Source organism: Ixodes scapularis, unplaced genomic scaffold, assembly GCF_016920785.2.
Source record: "Ixodes scapularis isolate PalLabHiFi unplaced genomic scaffold, ASM1692078v2 PGA_scaffold2__306_contigs__length_199485367, whole genome shotgun sequence".
In the NCBI taxonomy this organism is placed as follows: domain Eukaryota; kingdom Metazoa; phylum Arthropoda; class Arachnida; order Ixodida; family Ixodidae; genus Ixodes; species Ixodes scapularis.
Window position 1 is genome coordinate 159,118,120 of NW_024609857.1, and position 17,964 is coordinate 159,136,083.

The window sequence follows — 17,964 nt, forward strand, 5'->3', positions numbered from 1 at the left end:
ATAAACGTTGAGCCAATGCATGCAAAGTTTAATGCGATTATATAGCGCCCTCTCCTGTACAGACGTTGAGCGGCTGCATGCAACGTTTCATTCATGACATCCCCAGCTCTTGAGTAGGGAAAGCCGAGTGGTTAAGGCGAGGGACTAGAAATCCATTGGGGTCTCCCCGCACAGGTTTGAATACTGTTGAGTGAACAAACATTTTTTCTTTTTATGTGAGCACGGACGCCGGGCGGACGGGACGGACAAGGCTAGACCCTAAAGAGCTTCGCCCATAAAAAATGAGACGTTTACAATCTCCTGCACCCCAAAATTAGAGTGCAGCTCTTGAAGAGGAGGGCAAGATACGGATAGGAGGGTATGCCCCTCTGCCACATCCCTCCCCTCCCATTTAGCCGAAAAAATTCTCCGCTAAATCTTGTGGGGAATTTTTTTTTGCTAATTTTAGTGGGGGAATTTTTGTGCCAAATTTAGAGAGGAAATTTTTTCACTAAATTAAGCAAGGAAATTTTTCAGGTAAATTTAGCAGGAAAATTTTTCTGCTAAATTTATGGGAATTTCTTTTGCTAAATTTAGTGGGGAAATTTTTTCCGCTAAATTTAGCAGGAAGTTTATTACGCTGTATCTGAGGCATATTTTTTCTGCCAGCGGGGAAATTTCTCCACTTAACTCGGCAGGGAATTTTTTCTGCGAAGTTTAGTGGGTAAAGTTTTTGCGCTAAGTTTAGCGGAATTTTTTCTGCTAAATTTAGTGGGGAATTTTTTCTGCTAAATTTACAGGAGAATTTTCCCACTAAACTTAGCGGGTAAATTTACCCACAATGCAATGCGTGGTGATGTTGTTATGGAAAACAACCCATAGTGCAACGCGCAGTTACACCGACGCCGCTCAAGCTGGAAACAGGCGCCCAAGAGCTGCCCTCTAAAAATACTCGCGCAGGCTCTCCCAACACTCTCTCTTCCCTGACCCCATCTATGGACAAATAAAGGTTGTAAATTAACCCATCGCAGAGGCACAGTCACACCCCTCACAGCCTCAAAAGGCGTAACTGCGCCTGCGCTCAGAGCCCCAACCAGACAGTGCCCGCCGGGTGACGCACCAAGCCCAAATGTAATGTCAACCTCCTTTGTGGCCTCAAATGCTCGGAGACCTCCCTTCCACCGTGGCAATGACACACAGAATCGACTTCTCTGCAATTTTAGACAAAATTTGCAGTAAAATCAGTAACAGGATTTTTGACAAAAAAAAACATCCCTAGGTTTTTAAAAATTCTGGAGCAGCATTTGAAAATTAAATTCTATGATGCGATCCAATGCACCCTTCATGGAAACGTTGGGCCATGAATGGACACTCCATGCCTTCTGCGTGCTTTGGCTACGCGTGCGCACACTCAAGATGCCAAAGGTAGGAAGCTCACGCAGGAAGCAGACAACTGAAGGGCCTCACCATTCTCACCATGTTGTAACTATAGACCATTCCATTTAGCGCTCTCTGGGCGGCACCATTTTGCTCGACCGCAGCGCCCTCTCTACACATCCGGGAAGTTCAGCGGGTTCGGCGGGGTAAAACGAGAGAGAGGGCACGCGCCCGACTCCGCTAGCAGACGACAAACCGGGAGGTCGCCATTCTCCATCTTTGGGCTGTATCGGCGTGCTCTACCGAACATCGAACTCTCGCTTGTAGCTATTGTTGTGAAGTGGTTCGCGTTCTTAGAATAGTTGTGGCTACTCCAAAATTATCCTATAGCACTCCGTTGTTCTATTTTGCTAAATGATCAACTAGCATATCTTTTTTCCGTTACTTAAATAGCAGTTCAGTCAGCCGGCAGTACTACCCCCAACTACTGCTTGTATTATGGCAGGAGAGCATGTTTTATTTATTATTTCATTCTTCCATTCATGGTCGCTAAAGGCCCTACACCAGTACGAACTTTTGTATAGTAAAAAGGTACAGCCACCGGATTTACCTTTCGCCAAAGAGACCGGCCAATCTGACACAGTTTTCTCTATTTTTTTTTTTTTATTTGCTCGCAGGTAACAGCGCAATTGGACCCCGTGAGTCTTTTTATCTAGCGTAATATTACACGACAACTGGCATACCAAAATCTGCGCATCTGCGCTTGAAAGTTCCAAAATGACGCGATTTTAAAGAGTTTGAAGGCCAGCCGGACGCTAGCTACAGCCCGCTCGGCGGAGCGAACGACATGTGGGGTGAGAGGGGGAGTTCATTTTTTTCTCTTTTACCCTCTCTGCTATGACCCTAATGGAACGGTCTATAGTCTCGAGAGAAAATAGTGATGAGAATTGCTCTTGAATGTCAAACTTCCAGCATGCACTTATTTCTTCACACCATGCTTCGGTTATGCATGTGTGTTTGAAGTTCATGGGACTCCAAAGCACCATCCAAGGTAGAAAAACCCGTGCTGGAGGTGGGCAACAAACTTTTCCCTACTCTACATCCTGTCAGTGACAAGAGTTTCACACTTTTGAGCTAATGAGAGTAAAAAGATTAACAAAGGCCTACAATGCACAGGCTTTGTTATTCACTTCAGTGCAAGTGCTCTTCCTTCATCAGCCACTATTCACGAGGGTCGGTAGTCATGCAAGATGGCACAAGAAACGAGCACAGATTTTCTAGGATTTCCCGTGTCCCTGCTCGCTGGTCAGTATGGCAAAGTTTAACATTTGGCTACAAATATGAGCGGTCAGGGCAGAAGAATATCACAATTGACAGCCGAAGGCTGGGCATCCAAAAGACGCAAATTACTGTTCCCATTCTGTTAAGAGGACCAGACTGAATTTCGGCAGGTTGCAGAACTTCAAAATGCTTTCTTTGCAGCAGAGGCATTCCAGGTAAATCAGACAAAAGGCCCTTTTCCGAGGGTATGGTTGGCTCTTGCTTTTATTGGCTCAGTGCTGGGACTTTGCTTGGAGACGACGGTCCCGCTCCTCGGCCACGGACAGCTTGATGCCCTTGCCTCGGGGCAGCGAGATGTACGGCTTGGTGCTCTTGCCAATCACAAAAATGTAGTTCAACCTGGGCACAAAGACCCGAGCAACTGGTAAACGAGCTATGCACATGCAGCAAGAGGCTCAGAAATCCAGACAAAAGCTACTGCCACGCTCAGAAAGACTAATCAAGCGATCAGTGAACAGTCACGCTAGGGTTTTTCTCCTCATTGCATGGCAGGAATAACAAACGGATGACCCCAAAGTTTTGGCACAATGCAACGTAGCCAAGCTTCTGCGGGCATACAAACAGGTCTCGTAACGTTGTCAAAACGACAAATATAAGCGTTGATCGAATGCGACACTGAGGTGTTTGTGCCCTTCCACTCCACTAGTGCCAAGAACACGCCTCAGTCGATGAATCGTGCTACTCCCCAAATAAAGAGACCGTAAAAGCAAAGCAAATTGTGCATTAGTATTTACAGTCCGAGATATGCGACTATGCTTGTTTGATGCTTTCAAGAGCAATTTGGCAATACGGTAGCATGAGCATGTGCATGGCAGGACCACTCCTTAAATTGGATAGGCATGTGAACAGCCAGAATACTATAGCCAAATTTAAATACAAATTTGGTTAAGGGGGGACACTGGCTAGAGCTCAAACTTTTTAAGTACTCAAGTGATCGGAATGAAATTTGCAGGGGAGATTTAGCTTCAGATGTAGGTGTATTGTGCAAACTTTCAGCTCTCTAGGACAAATTTACATACCTGCATAAGGTAATCTGTCACTTTTCATTAAGAAATCTATGATATGCAAATCAAGCTACTAAGCATCATTTTGACTGCTTGAATATAAAGTGGGGGATATGGGACCTCGGGCTATCTAGTTTTAATAACTTAAATGTAAATATTTCAGGAAGAGTTATTACCTCAAACTATGAGATACATATCTGTCCTCTGTCAATTTTTGAAAACTTGGTTTTTTATCACTGAAGACTTCAACCTAAAACAAAATAAAGTAGATAGCCCGATTCCTGAGTAAATTTCAGTTCAGAAACATCTTGATTGTGGTATCGGAATACTTTCACCTTCGAACAAAAGATTCCTTCGTATGAAATTTGCAGCAAAAAGTGGAACTGAGAAAAATGCATTCAAACATTGAACTCCTTTACTTTATTACTGCCTCACAATGTGTTGAAAATATTTTATATCAACGTAACTATTTGGCATATGGTTATCAAATTTGGTGTAAGGGTGTATAATTCGTTTCTAAAACTGAAAACCTCAAAAATAAAAAATGAATTTTTTCAAAAAAATTTAAGATTTAGGCCCATGTCCCCCCTAATAACAAATACTCCGGTTAAAATTGGTTTGCAAACACCAGCGGGCTTACTCTTCTTTTCCTTCTCAAATCAAACAGATCCTGAAAGGGCTGCCAAAGTGCCAACATTAAAGTCACTCTAAATGTGCGACTAGATGGCGAACTTCGATGAAGCACAACCCACGCACACAATAGGCACTTCCCTTCCTGTCCAAACAAACGACTCACCGGGTAGCAAACGAGTGTCCCTGTGAGTCCTTGACGTGGACAATGTCGAAGGATCCAGGGTGCCTCTCCCGAGAGGTGATGACGCCGACACGACCCAAGTTGTGTCCGCCGGTCACCATGCACACGTTGCCTGCGGTGCAAAGCAGGGCTTGGCATACACTCTACCAACTCATGGCCTGCAGCTATGCGGGGCCACTACATAAGCTATGCTCAGGGTACAGACACTCAATTCCTCGACTGTTTCATGCGATGGAAACCATTCTGTTGTCCATCGCACAAAACAAGACAGTGATGTGTGCTTCTCTTGGTGATGCCCCACACCGATCACGCAGGTGTCGAGGAGGGGGCGACCGTCTGGAAGCCACACTTGCTCTCGGTCACGCTTTGACTCCGGCCTCCACATCGGGGAGCGCCACAGCTTCGAAGTGACCATCAGAATGTTACCCCAATACCACAGGATAAGTAGCAGACTCGCATTGTAAAGATAAGATGTTATAATCACGAGCATTGAGCAGCGACAAATACGAAATGAAAGCCTGGAAGCACCTCTTTGACTTGCTAAAAAGGCAGCCCACAAGACAGCACCACAGCTGCCACACCTGAAGGGCAACTAGTTAAGCCCAAGGGAATCTACCCCAATTACATTCCCACATTTTCCCCCGAGACTTCTGGAAATTCTCTATCCAATCCTGCTTATGGCCGATACACATGACGGACTGATCACATCCCAACATGTCTGCGGTTCGTCCATCTCCCAAGCGCATCCACACGAGGGAGACGACGAGCAGATGCCATGAGCATCCTCACTGGCATCTGCTTGCCGAAGCTGCGGGGACCAAACCTTTTCACCACCCCACAGTGGCATGAAACTCGCAGATCGCAGCATGGTCCAAAAGAAATTTTTGTTTGCCACCATAATAAAGAATCGTACGCCGCTGTTACGTACAGATCGAGACAGAACACAGCTCTAGAAGAACATTGTTCTAGAAAGCTTGGGCATAGGAGCAACGAAGTTCTGCATTGGCAGAGGGATGTTTGAAGATGCCTTGGTGCACTCTGCGCTCGTGCACAACACTTAAGTACACTGCAGTTGCAAGAAAGGTTGTGCTCGGTGAAAGGCTGAATGGGCGTGCAAGAATTACTGCAGTTGCAAGCTCCACGACAAAAGCAGCAAGCCACTTAAAAAATGCAGGTTTATCACAGGCAGACCCAAGAACTCCCCGACGCACCAGAGTCGAACTTGATGTAGTCGTCGATCTTGCCCGTGGCCAGGTCCACCTTGACGGTGTCGTTCACCTTGATGAGAGGGTCCGGGTAGCGGATGGTGCGTGCGTCGTGGGTCGTCAGGAAGGGCACCCCCTTGGGGCCCACCTGTACCCGCTTCACCCGGCACAGCTTGTACTTGGCCTCCTCCGGGGTGATGCGGTGCAGGGTGAAGCGCCCCTTCACGTCGTACAGCAGCCGGAAGAACTCCCCAGTCTTCTCAATCGTCACCACGTCTGCACACATGTGGCCTCTTGTGTTAACGCTGCTACCAGCAGCGGACCAAATACCTTATTTTAAACATCAAAAAAGACCCAGAGGTCCCTCTCAGCTTAGGTCTGTAGAAACTAAACTTTCTAGGCTTGACAATATCTGTCAGAAGCCACACAAATTGCAAAACTGACAACTTTTTTTTTTTTTTGCGCATTAAACTACTAGGGCAAATTCATGTTTAAATTTAGTCAGTGTGCTATGCTGAAGAGCTAAACACCATAAGGGATATGTCCCAGAAGCTAAGCTATGGCACCAACTGCTACACTGCAACAATGGGAAACTTGGCAGTTCGTTCCAAACCCCCTTTATTTCTTCAGCTCAATACACATAGCAACACATAGCAAACAGTATTAGAAGAAACTCTGGAGCGCCTGGCCTTCGACACATCGTGCACCACCTCAAGGTTGTCAATGTGCAAACCCTGGCACCCCCCCCCCCCCCCCCACCCCCCTTATGCCTCAAGGTAGTGGGAATGTGCTCTGGAGTTCCCGGTCATACTGCTCACAATAGCTCCCGAGTCTCCCTGCATGGCTATTCACCCACCTCCACCTGAATGCTGCTGGGCCAGCTCAAAATGCCCTGTACATTCGTGCTCATTTCACATGCTCGTCTCTAAATGCCACTGCCTTATAGGAAGTTGTAAGTAATTACAGGCTCAGACAACAGTGCCCCTTTCCTTGAAAAACAAAAAGCCTGCACGAGATGCGAGGTTGCAGACATGCTGTTTCAAATTGAGCAAGTACACGAGAACAGTGCACCGCTGGAGGTCTCTGCAGGCTGCGACATGTAAAGGGCGCCGAATAGAGAGTTCAGAACAAAGGATTCTAACGCTTTGGGTTCACTGCAGCATGGGCCGTCATGCTGCTGAACTCTAGTAACATGACCTTGTAATCAAGGTGCTGCGCAATGAGCAAGGTGCATCACTCACCCATGAAGCCAGCAGGATAGTTTGTGTCTGTGCGGACTTTGCCGTCCACCTTGATCAATCTCTGCTTGACAATCTTCTTCACCTCCGCACCCGTGAGAGCATACTTGAGCCGGTTCCTCAGCATGATGATGAGAGGAAGCGACTCCCGCAGCTTGTGGGGGCCGGTGCTGGGCCGGGGAGCCTATGCAACAAGAGGGCCGTCATATTTCTACAGACAACTTGACACAAAGCACTGGACCACAACACAGCATACAACATTTGTCTTTCAACAAGTAGGCCAAAACAATTCAGCTTGCCCACCTCGTACGCTAAACACTTTACAAATTGCGCCACAATTTACGCGAGTAAACTAGCAATCTTTAGACGACATTCATGCGAGTCCTGTGGCATTACCACGCTTATGACACTAAGACTGCCACCCTGCCTCGTTCGAACGACTAACTGAGAAATAAATGAAATGGTGTCACTGTATGCTATGCATCAAGATCTAAACTACAATTTGCTGAGCACTCAAAACTGCAATAGATCTCTCTTCATGCTCTGCGAAAAAGCAGATGTGCAGTTATTTTTCTAAGTTAGAACACAAGCACACGTGCAAGTAAAATGTGGCCTCCAACTGGCATCTAAGTATTAATTTCGGGTCAATAATGTGGACTGCCAACTAGTGTAACTGAACATTCTAGTGGCAGAATAAGATCAGGGATAACATCCTTATGTTGTACACCAACATTATCCCGTAAAAGAGCAAACAAGGTTACTAATTTATTCCTGTTTTCCATGCCTTCCCAGCAACTGATTACATTAGTAACGGTATTTTTTTTGAGTAATGCTATATGCACTCCGGAGTGCAGCTCGGCCGGAAATTGCTATATGCACTACGTTTGTCTCGCATAAAATGAACGATCACAACGAGTTTCCCAACCGGTGGCATGGCGTAGGGGTTAGGGTGTCCGCTTCGTACGCAAGTGGACGCGGGTTCGAATCGAAATGAGCCTACCTTTTTTTTCTTTTTGTTTTTGAACGTTGTTTTGTCGAGGCATTTGGCGATATTTATATTTCGTTTTTGCGATGAACACTAAAAAAAAAAAAAAAAAAAAACACCGAATGTTGTCGACGAAACTTCGCAGATCGGGGACCGCGGGGCTTGGGTTGCCGGCTGGACGCCGCGAAGCGGCGTGTACTGGTTAACTTTTCTAATTAGCAGCCGCATACTGTCGCCGCGAAGCGGCGTGAACGCAGGCGGGGGGCTGTGTTAACGAGCTCCCCAGTGATACACGCGCAGTTCGAAAAAGGGTGGCCCGAGCGGCATGAGCTCTCCCCGTAGTGCATATAGCAATTTCCGTCCAAAGTGCACTACGTAGTGCATATAGCATCGCTCATTTTTTTTTATTTACTTTTTTTTTTTTAGCAATGAATTTTAGTTTAACGCAAATGAACCCCCCGTTTATTTTACGTAAACTCACGAGAGCGTGCTCAATGAGCACTTGATTTGCTATTTCTAAGATGCACTTGGCACACAAAGTGCGAACATAACCCACAGAAAATAGAAAATAAATGAGACCGGAACTACTCACAAAAACTCCACCGAGCTTGTCCAGCATCCATGATTTCGGAGCGTTTAAACGCTTGAGGTGCTTCTTGGGTCCCCGTGCCTATGGAAGGAAACATGTGATGACTTACAACACAAGAACTAAGCCAAGTCTGAACCTAAATGGAAATTTGTGTTATATAAGATATAAGAGTGTTGCAGAATACAAAGAAAAACCAACGACATCATCGAGAACTTTGTTTGCTCGCGTGTGCGACGAACTGTCGGCATATTACAGATTCGAGATACTTGTCAACATCGGAGAGTTTTAAAAAAAATTACGCTACCTAGCAGGTTACTAATGCGTGCGAACGAAACACTACTTGTGTTACTTTTCGTGCAGTCTAAAATTATTGGCGTGTAAGCACAACGAAATAAGGATTATTTCAGATTGAGACATTGACATCCTTACCATATTAGAAGGCAGCCATGAAAGAGGGAAATCCCAGCAGGCCCCACAAAAAGTGCTGCGAAGAGTCGGGTGAGCTGCGATTTCATTGGTTGATATTTTCCAAAATACTGACTTCCGTCTTTTTAATTGTCGTAGATACAGTCTTGCTCATGTATTAAATTATATTAATAAATATAATAATATTACGCTATTTATGGTATGCCACTTAAATTACGTAAGCTAATGAAAATAACATATTTATGTTTGCTGCGAGATTAGCGTCGATCGAGCGCCGCCTGTTGTCTCATCGAAAATAGGCTTATCCTTTTCCTATATTACACGTGTAGGGAACAGTCCCAAGACCTCGCGTGTCCCTCAAAAAGCATGCCTCCGAAGGGTAAGAAACCCCCCGCAGCCGCCGCAAAGGCCGACAAACCCGAGAAGGAGAAGAAGCCCGCCGCCGCTGCCGCTCCTGAGAAGAAGGAGGCCGCCCCAGCCGCGCCGAAAGCCGCCGAAAAGAAGCAAGCTGCCAAGAAGGGCAAGGATGCCGGCGGTCAGGCAAAGGCCCGCGCCAAGGCGATGGCCGCCCGACGAAAGGTAGTCAAGGGAACCCACGGGACCCGGACAAAAAAGATCCGCACGTCCGTCAAGTTCCGTCGCCCCAAGACTCTGTCGCTGCCCCGCAAGCCCAAGTACCCGCAGAGGAGCGTGCCCAGGCGGACCCGTCTCGATCAGTTCTCCATCATCAAGCACCCGCTGACGACGGAGTCTGCGATGAAGAAGATCGAGGATAACAACACGCTGGTGTTCATCGTCCACCTGCGGGCCAACAAGCACCAGATCAAGGCGGCCGTGAAGAAGCTGTACGACATCGATGTGGCCAAAGTCAACACGCTCATCCGGCCCGATGGACAAAAGAAGGCCTACGTGAGGCTGGCTCCCGACTACGACGCGCTCGACGTGGCCAACAAGATCGGCATCATATAGAGCGTCCCTCCCTGGAATAAAGCGGTTTGTGAGACGGTCAGTTTTATTCCTTGCACGTGGTTGTGTGGTTGCCGCTGTCACGTGTTGCAATGTCTGCCGGTCGGTGGCATTCGCCACGCGGTGATGCTGTCACTAGTTTTGTCCGTGTCGAGCTATATAAATTGCGTACTTCGTTGCTCAAAGTATTGAACTTGCACTACAACCTGTTCAAAACACTACCGACACAGAAACTGCTGTTTGGGTTCGGTGGACGGCTGCATGTCCACCATGCTTATGGCCATTGACATTGGTGAATAATATCGAGTCAACCATTTTTTTAGAGGTCAAGATGTATACAGACATGACTGCTCTTTACGAAAAAAAAATCGTGTAAAAAAAAAATTTGACAGGTGGACATATTTTGGGTGAAAACCATTTTTTGAAAAGTTGGAGCAATCAGCACACCAATATTTTATTGGCATCTCCTAACATGTACTGGACTGCCCTGCGCCTACTTTCGCAACATTACGTGGAACATTCCTCTATTAGTAGTTAGTTAGCACTATTTTGCAGATTTAATATATCTGTCACTTGTATTTACTTTCATTGAAATTGAATTAAATATAAATTCCATTTCACTTAAAGCCTGCAGAAACAAGGCCTCTATAGTTGGCATCTTATAGTTTAAATGTTAACGATGTCGCGAAAAAACACCAGAAATTTATTTACAACAAATCAGTAAATGTTTCCAAAGCTCCTTGGAATGTTGCAATGTCAATTACTTCATAAAAGCAGCACCACACTGCAGGAGTATGGCACCAAGCAATGCACGCACGTCGGTAAAATGCTGCTGTACCAGATTTTCATTCTCTCCTCCTGCTGTAGATGACGGGTAGATGTGGTCTCACTTCGCCTACGCTTGTGTCCCACAACCGGTTCTTGGACATCTCAAACGGCTAGGTTGTAATGCATTGATGCATAGCCGCCTCTACTCAGAAAGCCTGGCAGTTCGACGACGGAGCCATACAGTGCCCGGTCGCAGATTTGGAGAGCAAGGATCTGGTAGCACGGAGCATTTTCTCGGGGAGTCGGTATTCAGCGCACAGCTTTCGCAGCGGCGAAAACCCGAAACGTGGTTTTCAAACCCGCCGAGAAAAGAAGCGGTAGCCCGAGGACCGCGAGAAGCACGAGCGAACATTCCATCGCTCGGGACAAGTGTGTTTCAGTTTCTCACCGCAGCGGGGCGCCCGTTACATGACTCTTGTCTGCCGCTCTATCTTTTCACTTTCGGCAGCCGCGCCACGTGACGATCTGCCAGGCTTTATCAGTATACAGGAGGCTACGATTGACGCCACCAAGTGTCAAGGTGCACAACCACACCAGCCTCGCTTGTAACCTTGTCAGTGCTGAAACAATTGACGTCACAAATGTGCCAGAGCTTTTGAGACGTGTGGTACCCTCCGATGGTCACTCTTCAAGTGCCACGAGTGCTTGCTAAAATCAGTTGTTTAGAGAAAAAAATATGGCCATCTGTTCAAAATAGAAGTGTGTGATTGTCATTAGCAGATACTGTTGATCATATTTGACTTTATTCTGAACGTGGGGGATGCATTTCAATATTTAGATTTTCCTTTCAGCATCTCTTGAAAGGAAAGGTGAAACACTTCTTTAAAAAAATGAGATAGAGGTTGATATTAGAGTAGTTTTATCCTGTGAATCTGAATATCACGTTCGCTTTCTCCCTAAGGTGTAACAAAACACGAGAAAACAAAAAAACTCCGACCAGTCGTGACGTCATAAAAGGGTCTTTCGGCCGCCAAGCACGTGTCGCTCAAAGGCCGCCAGTGAAATTGCAAGCTTGCCAGGTATATTTCCTCACACTGGTACTATTCGTGACGTCTTTTTCTGCCCTTTTCAAAAATAGCAAAAGTGCTGACAGGCGCTGAAGATGCGCGAGAGCAGAGATTCCGAAAACGCCTTTTGTGACGTCACACTTCGTGAAGAAGGGCCTTCAGCGGTTCTTTTGAAAGTTAATTTCTGCAGCCTCCATGCTCCAAATTAGAAAAAAACAACTCCTATATTCGAGATCCTAGAGGCCAGATGAAGATTTAAGTGTGTTTCCTGTTTCCAAATAGCTGCAGGAGCTTGTGGCCTCATCCTCTATTTCAGTGATTCTCGAAAGGTCCGCGAAGCCCAGCCTCATTGGTCAAGCCCGGCAATAAAAGTTGTCTTTTATTTAGAAGAAACTCTCCAATTTTCGGGCGAGTTTTCTCGTGTGTATGTCAATGAGTGAAGTCTACTTCACATTTGCCCTCAATTATATCCATTTATTAAATCATTATCATAATTAACCTATACCTTCCCCTCACCACGAATGGGAACCACCATCATCTCTCCGGATCCACAAGGGGTCCGCAAAACATCAGTGGTTGCGAACCACTCCTCTATTTCATTTGCACGCTCTCGCAAGTGTCTTTGATAGCACCGAAGCACTGAAAACTATGCTAGCCTCAACAATGTACCACGAAAAGTTGATGCCAAATGTACACCTGTCACAAACCTAGACTATCAACTAATAGCACAGCAATATGAAGTTTACAGACCTAGTTAACGAGCACAATCAGTTGATCTCCACATATTTAAATTCTCCTATGTCTTCAGACTAGAGATATTTGCGGCATCCCCTTTTGTTCAAACTATGCGGAGCGCGAGTTTGTCTGCTTCTTTTGCGGGGGTTGTGGTGACGTCAGAACGCCGAGCTACGATTGGTTCTGAATGAAGGATAGTGGGTGGACCACGAGGGCAGCTTGCTTTGAGGTCTACCCACTATCCCCCGATCAAAGCCAATCATAGCTTGGCGCCTTTCTGACGTTGCCGCAACTCCCGCAATAGAAGCAGACGACTTAATCTCCGCATAGAGCCTGATTGTTACAGCAAGGCCAGATGGATGGAAAGTCATCATTCTCCCATCTTCTCAGTGAAAAGTTGGTCCGACTAGGGAGACCTCTCAGGATCTCTAAAAGAAGCCTTCTGAAAGGTAAGACCTTAGAAAGGCTGCTTGTTCCAACATTCCTTTGTACTTGCAGAGTGATCCTTGCCACTAAATGTGAGTGCTTCATTAAAATCAAAGCAGTCTTTCACTTTTTTCATTCAGAACTTCGCATTCCTTTTATTCAAATACTTTGTAGGGGTTTGTACTGACGCACTATTTGTTACAGAAGTCTTAAATAATGTGTGTGAGAGATGTGGCCAAGGTACAAAGAGGGGGTCCCTGCTGCTGCTGTTCCGGTGAGCAGGGGCATCCTATTGAGAGTGGTGACTAGCCGCTCGTACAAAACGCGGGCGTACTACTTCCACTGCTCCTAGTGCGAGACTTCACAACTTTCTGCTTGTTGCTCCACGACTTCGGCTGCACCTGCAATAATGACAAAAAGCATGCTTGTAAAATAAAAAAAATAAAAAAATTGTGGAGGGACTGTTCGCATAAAAAAGAGTTCATGCAGAAGCAGAACAATGCATTAAGATGACCAGAATGTCTCATGGGACCTGGCTGTCACTTTAATGCCCCGCAAACAAATGTATCAGCCTCGACAGAATTAACCCTCCCCAATTTGAACTCTTGCAACTTCCTCCTGACCGTCCGACATAACGAAATGTTCACACCGCAGAAGCTTGACATGAGGCACCCATGGTAAGACCCCAACTGTCCTTTTCTATCTTGATGCAAAGTGGAGAATCTTCATTAAGGGGGGCATAAACCTAAATTCAAAATAAAAAAAAAAATCATTTTTTAATTTTGAGGTTTTTGCTTTTAGAAACTAATTCTACACCCTGACACTAAATTTGATAATCATACTCCAAATAGCAGTGATGTGATTGCTGCGCCAATTGCGCCAAACTGCGCCAAGGGGCTAACCCTGCTACATTTCGCCAAAATATGAGTAATCTGTGCCAAGCCAAAGGACCAATTTAGGTTGCCTTTCGCAACCGAAACTAAACTGAGTACTGTAATTGAGCAGACGTGCCTTATGTGGCGCAAGCGGCCACCTGACACAAAGTACCGTGCATCAATTGTCCACCCGGTCTTTCATGGATTTCCCTGCGTTTCGCGTTTCGCGCTCTCTTTTGTGGGTCTTGTCTCTCGTCTCTTTTTTTTTAATATTTTCAGCGATAGACGTGGATGTGTGCAGACGCTCCAACGCTAGCATTCCGGGTACCAGCTATGCCGTCATGTTGTGAAACGAAACCACGTTTTTGCGCGGCAGAAGTTACTTTGTGAGCTGAAGCAACGGCCGCGGGAAAATTATACTGGGTCACTGCCTTTCAGTCACCGTGGTCGCGCGACGTCGAATGTTGCCGTCCCACATCACTGCAGATATGGTACTTCCTAAAATGAAACGAAGTACCGCCGCATGTTCACCAACATTCCTGTTCTTGTTTAAATCATACGTTACTACAAAAATACATCTTTAATTCAAAGTCTGCTCTGTCAAATTACTGATTATCTAGATTCCTCTCGGTGGGCCTTCTTTCAAAAAGTACCTCGGTACGTGAAAGATCTGCCGCGAAATAAAGTTGAAGAGAAGTGAGCTAAAGCAAAGAAGGCAATGTATGCATGCTGAACCCGCACAGCACGCTTGTTTGTCTCGAGTTCAGTCGTTGCACAAAGCGCTCCAAGAACGTTTCGAGGCTGGCTCGCAATGTCTTGCATCGATGCACTCAGGTTCTTTATTTCTTGTGTGTTTAGCTTGTACCTTGTTTGCCGGCCTGCTGGCAAGCACGCGCCACTGGACTGTTTAAAGGGATACTGAACCAAAGAATTTAGTGCCCGTAATAAGTGGCGCACGTTCTTTCCACGAGCCAGCAACCACCGGTGTGCGCGAGCACACGCAAGAAAAATGACGTCAAAGACCTCCATTCGCACTTAAAAGGACAGTGAAATGCATGGGCTTCGGGCCAAAGGAGAATAAAGACAAGCTTTTCATCTCTACAAGTGAAAGCTACGGGCTTGTTAGACCTATTAATCGCTTACCTTTTACACGAGTAGATGAAAAACTTGTCATTATTCTCCTTTGGCCCGAAGCCCATACATTTCAATGTCATCTTAAGCGCGAATGGAGGTCTTTGACGTCATTTTTGTTGCGTGTGCTCGCGCACACCAGCGGCTGCTGGCTCGTGGAAAGAACGTGCGCCACTTATTACGGACACTAAATCCTTGGTTCAGTATCCCTTTAAGTCGCATGCTCGAAAGTTTCATTTTGTGTACAATTTTGGGGATAATTTAGCGACCGAGCTGAGGGCATGGTTTCGGTTTCGATCGGACAGCCGTCGTCTGCGCTCGCGCGACGAAGCATGCCCAACAGCAAGCCTGCCGAAGTTGGCCTCACTTGCATGCGAACATGATTGCGTGACTGCGGCACCAGCTGGGACGCTTGCAATTCATTGTTTTACGTTTGCTTACTTTTGACGAAAATCTGGCACGTCGGGAAGCAGTAAAACGGTGGCAAGCGGTTTTTCGAAATTGCTTGGCAATGCCTACAGCACTATACACTTGTGGGATGTCTGAGCAGTAAAAACAGAAGCAGCGAGTTCTGTCACAACACGTCACATCAGAACACAACACAACACAAAGTGCCCTTCGTTTGTACAGCACTTAAAACCAGGGTGTCGAACCGGAACCGAACCGAAAACCGGAACCGAACCGGTATTTTTTCCGGAACTGAACCCGAACCGTTATATTGTTATCGCGATGAACCGGAACCGGAACTGAACCGGAAAAAAAATAACGGTTACCGGCTCATGTCAAAACGGTTCTGCCACGCGCTGTTGACAATGAATGTGCTATCAATGCCATTTGTTTTTTAAGTGCTGTCAACTGACACACCTCGCTTGCATATTTGTCTTCTCCACTCAGTCTTAGGAATATAAACGCTGCATCCATGAATCTTGACAAACGCTGCATCCATGAATCTTGACATAGGATCCAGTATTGCGCTGGTCGCGGCTTGCACGGAAAAAAAAAATTAAAAGACTGCAAAAAAAAAAAATCGCGTCACGGGATTTTATTTTTTTACAATCTCGTAAATCCTAAATGCTGCTGTGTGCTCATTTCATAAAACGTTTATAGAACGCGCGAGTTCTTGAAGCTTGCTTCCATCGGAATGAGAAAAGAAAAGGCTGTGGAGTTTGATAATAATGCATCCGGTTTCGTATAGGCACTTAGAGGCTAACATATTTATGAGACAGCGAACTCTTCTATTTTAATATTTATCCTTTTACGTCCTTCTGGCGTTGCGTTCGGTGAAGTGTTTTTCATATTCTATATCTTGTTTAATGAAAACTTCTTTAAGGGTCTAATTTGAGTTACCGAAGGCTAGTTCAAATAAAGAAAGCTGTATTTTCTCCCCACTGTTCCTTTAATTGCTTACACGCCGAGGTGGCGAGATAGTTAGCGAGTTCTACTTGTAAGTGGGTTTTGTAAGGAGGTCGCGGATTTTACAGCTACTGCGTCGGACCCAATTAGATGAAGTCCGAATGCGTAAACGTCGGTGAGGTAACCTTTGAGTGCACATAAAGAAGCCATTCCTGGTAGAAATCCCTGAGCCTTACACTACGATGTATCCCGTTTCGCATGTGCTGATTTCAGATGTTTTATTTGTAATTTATTTTGATGTTGCAATTTGTCATTTATAATTTCCGAACCGGTTCGCGAACCGGTTCAGCGCCCCGAACCAGTTCGCGGATCGAATTAATCGAACCGGAACTGAACCGGAACAAAATAATTTACCTGAACCTGAACCGTAACCGAACCCGTATTTTTTTCGGTTCGACACACTGCTTAAAACGAATATTTTTATTTTCCTAAAAATATTGGCTCCAAAAGCCGCTTTTGCTGCTCCAAAACACTGTTTTAGTTGCTTCAAAACGTGCGCCAAAATGGCTTAGGCCAATCACATCACTGAAATAGTTACGTTGATATGAAATAATTTCAACACTTTGGAGGCACTAACAAAGTAAAGGAGTTCAATGTTTGAGTGCATTTTTCTCAGTTCCACTTTTTGCTGCAAATTTCATACGAAGGAATCTTTTGTTTGAAGGTAAAAGTATTCTGATACCACAATCAAGATGTTTCTGAACTGAAATTTACTGGGGAATCGGGCTATCCACTTTATTTTGTTTTAAGTTGAAGTCCTCATTGAAAAAAAGCTATGTTTTCAAAACTTGACACAGGACAGATATTCATATCATATTTTGAGGTAATCACTATTCCTAAAATATTTACATTTGAGTAATAAAAACTAGATATCCCGAAGTTCCAAATCTCCCACATTATATGATAGCAGTCAAAATGGTGCTTAAAAGCTTTATTTGCATATCATAGATTTCTTAACGAAGAATGACACGTCATCCTATGCAGAAACGTAAAGTTGTCCTAGAAAGCTGAAAGTTTGCACAGTACACCTACATCTGACGTTAAATCTCCCCTGCAAATTTCATTCGGATCACTTGAGTAGTTCAGAAGTTAAATCTCTAGCCAATGTCTCCCCTTAAAGGGACACTGACAGGGTATTTATGCTCGCCGAGGTTTTTAGTTGTACGTGTCATATGAGAGCTCAACTACCCAGAACAGAATATGCGGCTCGAAATTCGGTTTCTTTCTGCCCGAAAACCGCCGATCAAGAACTGGCCGGTTCGAGTCTCGCTCACTCTCTTTTTCGAGGTCACGGGCCGTTTTCTAAGGTATCGATGCGACCACCAAATTTAATCAAAGTCGTGGGTCACTGAAGGCACACACTCAATATTAAAAATAGAAAAAAATATGAAACCCATTTTTTGTGGCTTCTAAAAAGCTGTAAATACGTTGATTGAAAAAAAAAGTTCCACAGACAACCGGAAGCATTCTGTGCGTTCGTCGTTTCGCGTATCGTGGGACTCGCGGGGATGGCGATGGCAGCGGACGACGGGCGTGGGACCTCTATTTCAGAACTGTCGTTCGCGGTACCGGCGAATTCTGTCTACCTTTAAAAGAGAAATTTGGGACTGATCAAAAGAATTGGT

General features: G+C 45.5%; 3 protein-coding genes across 4 annotated transcripts in view; 1 reads left to right on the forward strand and 2 right to left on the reverse strand.

The window, feature by feature from the left end:
* Positions 1 to 2,872: 2,872 nt before the first annotated feature.
* LOC8039384 (40S ribosomal protein S4-like) lies at positions 2,873 to 9,043 on the reverse strand. Its single transcript, XM_029992710.3, has 6 exons — positions 8,962 to 9,043; positions 8,536 to 8,613; positions 6,962 to 7,142; positions 5,727 to 5,996; positions 4,498 to 4,627; positions 2,873 to 3,036 (listed from the first exon to the last, which is right to left on the reverse strand). Exons 1-6 carry the CDS (start codon positions 8,962 to 8,964, stop codon positions 2,910 to 2,912), a joined length of 789 nt encoding a protein of 262 aa, XP_029848570.1. The 5' UTR covers positions 8,965 to 9,043; the 3' UTR covers positions 2,873 to 2,909.
* A 211-nt stretch (positions 9,044 to 9,254) lies between these two features.
* On the forward strand, positions 9,255 to 9,961 carry LOC8038167 (60S ribosomal protein L23a). The gene has a single exon (XM_002399916.5). It carries the CDS (start codon positions 9,325 to 9,327, stop codon positions 9,925 to 9,927), a length of 603 nt encoding a protein of 200 aa, XP_002399960.2. The 5' UTR covers positions 9,255 to 9,324; the 3' UTR covers positions 9,928 to 9,961.
* Positions 9,962 to 13,047: 3,086 nt separating this feature from the next.
* LOC8041416 (alpha-taxilin) overlaps positions 13,048 to 17,964 on the reverse strand; it is a 41,989-nt gene continuing 37,072 nt past the window's right edge. For both annotated transcript variants that reach the window (XM_029992709.4, XM_029992708.2), the window contains exon 10: positions 13,048 to 13,321. In XM_029992709.4, the coding sequence (XP_029848569.2) occupies positions 13,269 to 13,321 (53 nt within the window). In that variant the 3' untranslated portion in view covers positions 13,048 to 13,268. The remainder of the gene's footprint in view (positions 13,322 to 17,964) is intronic.

Excerpts from the sequence above, each read along its gene's own strand:
- LOC8039384 (XM_029992710.3), bottom strand. Across the intron at positions 7,143-8,535 it reads ACAAGCTCGGTGGAGTTTTT|GCTCCCCGGCCCAGCACCGG; the intron begins GTGAGTAGTTCC and ends CTTGTTGCATAG. Across the intron at positions 4,628-5,726 it reads CTACATCAAGTTCGACTCTG|GCAACGTGTGCATGGTGACC; the intron begins GTGCGTCGGGGA and ends TTTGCACCGCAG.
- LOC8038167 (XM_002399916.5), top strand. The coding sequence starts at position 9,325 with ATGCCTCCGAAGGGTAAGAAACCCCCCGCAGCCGCCGCAAAGGCCGAC.